This window comes from Beta vulgaris, chromosome 1 (assembly GCF_026745355.1).
Source record: "Beta vulgaris subsp. vulgaris cultivar EL10 chromosome 1, EL10.2, whole genome shotgun sequence".
In the NCBI taxonomy this organism is placed as follows: Eukaryota; Viridiplantae; Streptophyta; class Magnoliopsida; order Caryophyllales; family Amaranthaceae; genus Beta; species Beta vulgaris.
This window is the reverse complement of record NC_079202.1, coordinates 113,007-117,857: the sequence shown is the minus strand read 5'-3', so window position 1 is coordinate 117,857 and position 4,851 is coordinate 113,007. Positions and strand designations below refer to the sequence as shown.

Sequence of the window (4,851 nt, the reverse complement as noted above, 5' to 3'; positions counted from 1 at the left end):
AATATGCAATGGCGGTGCCAAAATATACTAGATGAGGGGGCTGCGATCAATAACTGTAAAACCAAAGTGCAATCGAAAAGGGGAAAAAAATGTTTGTATGGAGTTTTGAACCCAGGTTACAAGGTCTAATCCCCTCGTATTGCTACAAAAACCAACTCAGCTAAGTTCTTTTTAGGCATACTATCTACCAGAATATACTATATATCTATTAATAAAATACACCTTGTGGGGGAGGCGACCCCCACCAACCACCCCTGTCTCCGCCGCTGGTAATATGGTAGCTCATGAATTGGCTAAGTTAAATAGATTAGAGGAGAATATAAAGGTTTGGCATCAAGTCTCAACCTTTGTAAACAATGATTGTGGTATTTGATTGCTGAAAAAAATCACCCCCTTTTCATGGCAAAAAAACATATAAATAGGAAAATTTTTCACTATTTCAATTCAATTAAAACAGAAATATGGAATTAATCACAATTAATCATTAATTTGCAATATTGGATTATATGATAAAAACCTTTTTTTTAAAGACCATTATGTGCTGACTGGGCCTGCTGGGTGCCCAGCCATGGCCCGAGAAAACGGCCCAAAGAACCCCTGTTCTTCATGCAGCCAGTCGCAGGCGCAGCAGCAGCAGCGTTATGGACGACGGCAGATCGCCACCAACACTCGACGGAAATATCAAAACTCACCGCCAAACCTCATCCTAAAACGACACGCAACTCTTGGGACACCGCTAGACTGCCGGAAATTGGCACAACAGCCGTTATTTTTACCCAGATTTTCGAACAATTTCGAAACAAATTTGGGCAGATTCGAGCATAATTACAGCCAAGAACAATTTCAATGGTTTCATTCATCTAATTACACAATTTTAATGATTCTTTATGCTAAATCACCATTTATATTCCAATTGAAATTGATTTGGGGAAAGTTTTAGGGTTTTAAATTGTTCGAACCAACCTCTTTGAATTCGAAGCGAAAACAACAATCGAAGACATGATTTTTGCAATTCAGAACTAAAGAAATCAAAGCCCTCAATCAATTATACAAAATTTTTAATCAATTTTGGTGAATTTCGAAACAAAATTTCGACACTATTACCCCTTTTCGTAGTACTGTATATTGAACATAAACGATTTCCCCCCCTTTTTTTTAAAATAGAAATTAATACAAATTTTGACATATCACAATATATCAATTTAATGCATAAAAAATCCAAATTTTAATGCAATCGTAGTATCAAAATTCTATGATATACTTCCTCCGTTTCTAAATAAGTGCAACATTTGCATAGTGTTTACTATTCATAGTATAAACTTTAATTAGCTTTGGCGATTTACATTTTAGGAAAAACATAGTCATGGGATCTTGTTAGATTCGTCTGAATGTGAATTTTTTTAGTATCAACTTTTTATAATTTTTACTTATTGATAATTGAAGATATTAATGGTTAAAATAATGCATTGGCAAACGTGAAAACAAGAAGTGTTGCACTTATTTAGAAACAGAGGAAGTATAATCCAATCAATTAAAATCACTATTTTAATTATGCAAATTAATCCATATTATAAGTCCTCCACTAATTAAATTAAAATAATCAAAACATGCATCAATCATGAACATATTATCATATACAAGAAGCTAGCTGATACCATCATAGGAACTTAGATGCACTTGGTTGAATTTCAGGAAACTAATTTCCTAACATCTAAATAGGATCGCATGCATATAAACTAATTTCCTAACATCTAATCAGGATCGCATGCATAAATTAATACATATAAAGCAATAAGGATTAGAATAACAACCTTTGATGCGTGCTTTCAATACTACCAAGAACAGAGATCAAGAACCTCAAGTGTTGCTCTTCTAGTCAGTCCACAAGTATAAATATATTTTGTATATGAAGATATGCTGACCTGCATGTCCACGTGGCCTTGATTCTTGACTTGGCTTACTATTTTTTGCAACTATTACAAAGGATAAATACCAACATTAGATTCATACGCATATAATTTTCGTTGGCAGATTCAAAATAAATTTTCTTGTCAGGGAAGGTTTTACATTTTACAATACTAAGTTTACAATCAATAAACTTCTCAAGTTCTTAGTGATGCAATAAAGAAATCATATCCTCACAAAACAAAAAGGGATGACAATTTTAAATATTGCGTGCATCTAGTCCTTTTCAAAGGCCCAAGGTAAAACAATAATTTTTTTTTTTTGGTAAACAATAATTTGATAGATGTTTAGTTAACACTTTAACAGCAGAATCCTATTCCTATGACATATGCTGCAACCATAAGAATGCACATTAATATGTAGCACAAAGTATTAATTTTCCTAGGTTATATATAGATCAGGCGATCTTAATTTAGAGCATACCTCTGCAGGAGCCACAACATGATCGAGAGAACTTGTGACTACCCTTGAGAGTATCAGAGCATTTTATAGCTGCTCCCAATCTGTACTTTGGAACTCTTCCGATCCCATGTCTAATGGGGGCATATTCTAGATCACGAACAATGACCTGTTAAGGGACAATGGTTTTGTAACACCCCGAAAAATTTTAAAGTAAAAATAATAAAATAAATATAACATTCTAATAAAAAGTGGAGACGATAGTGGAAATATCGTCTCATCCGAGCATGTTACCACTCAAAGGTTCAAGGTTCAGTTAACTAAAAATAAGTTCAAAATGTAAATGAGTCGAAAAATACGAGGCAATTACAACCTCAAAACACTACATCAAATAACTGATGGAAAATATAATAAAATAAACTCGACACTCTCTTTAATAGCCCTTGAAACCCCAACTAGAAAGAGAACTTGTCAAAAGGTAAACAACAGGTAAACAACAGCAACAACAACCACATTTAGTGGGGAGTAACTAGCCGTTCTCCTAAACCACTTTAAACTAACTATTAGGAATTAATAAAGCTTAAAAATAATAAGTAAAGATATTAAACAATCAAACCAAATGCTTTAATAACAATATAACCATAAACACAATTATTGGAAAAAACAATACTGTAATTTTTTTAAAAAAACTAATGATACCTCTGCCCATATTCATTTGAAACCAATTTATGGAATCCGTCCCCGATCTTCCACTTAGGACTAACTTCTGTTGTAACTAATTGAAGAAAGAAAAATAAACAAATGTAATAAAACAACAATAGTCATACGAGATAAATTTCTGTTAAGGTACATGGTCCATACACTCTTGTGAGAGTACAGCAGCACTACTATGGGTGCTAGTATGCTCAACTATAGCAGAATACTAGGAAGATCAGTCTAGTAATTTGTGCTAGTGGTCTCATAATTGCTTTTGTCTTTTTATGAATTCTGTCCTTTTGTATGTAAGCTGGCAGGTGTGACACCTCACCTAGAGAGTCTAGGTTTCTCCTAGTATAAATTCTCTTGTAATGAAACAAAGGAAGGCAGAATGAATGTGAATGAAAAAACGGCTGAGCAGAAACTTTGAGAGTATTTTCATGGCTTCATTGTTTTCATGGTATCAGAGCCACGGCTGTAATTCCCACATTCTAACTCAAACACTCTCAAATTAATTTCTGTTTAGATCAGTAAAAGAATACTGCTGGTTTGCTAAAATTTATAAAACCAAAAATATAATCTTTCATCTATCAAAATAGCTAAGAAAAAGAAAATGACCACTATAGAGGCAACTAGTCCATTATATCTTCATCCCTCTGATGGGAACAATTTCATGGTCATAGATAAGCTTCAAGGATCAGGAAACTATAGGTCCTGGAAGAGATCTATGGAAATTGCTCTAGCATCAAAGAGAAAACTGGGGTTTGTTACAGGACTAGAGAAGAAAGATGCAAATGATGCAGTAAAAAAGGAAGCTTGGGAAACCTGTAATAGTATGATAATCTCTTGGATTTTGGGATCAGTTTCCGAGCCTATAAAGAAGTCTATTATGTTTGTTAATAGTGCTCACCTGATCTGGAAACAGCTTGAGCAAAGGTTTGCTCTCACAAATGGGTCTAGGAAATACAAACTCAACAAGGAGTTGTATGAGACCAAACAGCAAGAGAAAAGCATCAGTGAGTATTACACAATGATGAGATGTACATGGGAAGAATTGGAAGCTTTGAATAGCCTACCACCTCTTACATCTCTTACCACAGAGATAAATGAGTTCATTAGAGCTCTTAATATGCAGCAAGAAGAACAGAAACTATTCCAGTTTCTAAATGGGCTAGATGAAGTCTATGGAACCCAAAGGAGTCAAATCTTGATGATGACTCCCCTTCCAGGTGTTGAAGTAGCTTGCAGCTACTTGGAGCAAGAAGAAGCTCAGAGGGAAATCCTGAAGCAGGTGAAGGAGGAACCCATGACCCTTGCTATGTACAGTAAGGGTGCAGGGGGAGAATTGGGAGCTACTCAAGGACTCATTCAGTGCACAATATGTGGGAAGAATGGTCATACTCATGATAAGTGTTGGTTTGTAATAGGATTCCCTAAAAAAATCCTAGAAACAAATCACAAGGTTTCACTCAGAACAAAGGAAAGGGAAAAAGCTTCACAAATCAAAAGTGGAACAAAGGAAAACAAGGAAGCTCCAAGATAGCAGCAAATGTTCAGGGAGGACAGATGAGTCATGACACTGGTTCTGTATCAAGCAGTTCTACAACAATTACAACTCAACAACTGGAGCAGCTGTTGAGATTACTCCCTACACCTTCAAAGGGGTGTGATACAGACGATGAAATGGAAATGAATTACTCAGGAATGGTGTGTTGCTATCATGCTGACTCTACTAGCAGTGTAGAGTGGATAATAGACTCTGGAGCTTCAGACCATATGACAGGTAAAATT

General features: G+C 35.1%; 1 protein-coding gene across 1 annotated transcript; it reads left to right on the top strand.

Annotated features, from left to right (window-relative positions):
- The first annotated feature begins 3,673 nt into the window (after positions 1-3,673).
- On the top strand, positions 3,674-4,603 carry LOC130592033 (uncharacterized). Its single transcript, XM_057396079.1, has one exon. The coding sequence runs from the start codon at positions 3,674-3,676 to the stop codon at positions 4,601-4,603; it is 930 nt and encodes a 309-aa protein (XP_057252062.1).
- The last annotated feature ends 248 nt before the right edge of the window (positions 4,604-4,851 follow it).

Excerpts from the sequence above, each read along its gene's own strand:
- LOC130592033 (XM_057396079.1), top strand. The coding sequence starts at position 3,674 with ATGACCACTATAGAGGCAACTAGTCCATTATATCTTCATCCCTCTGAT.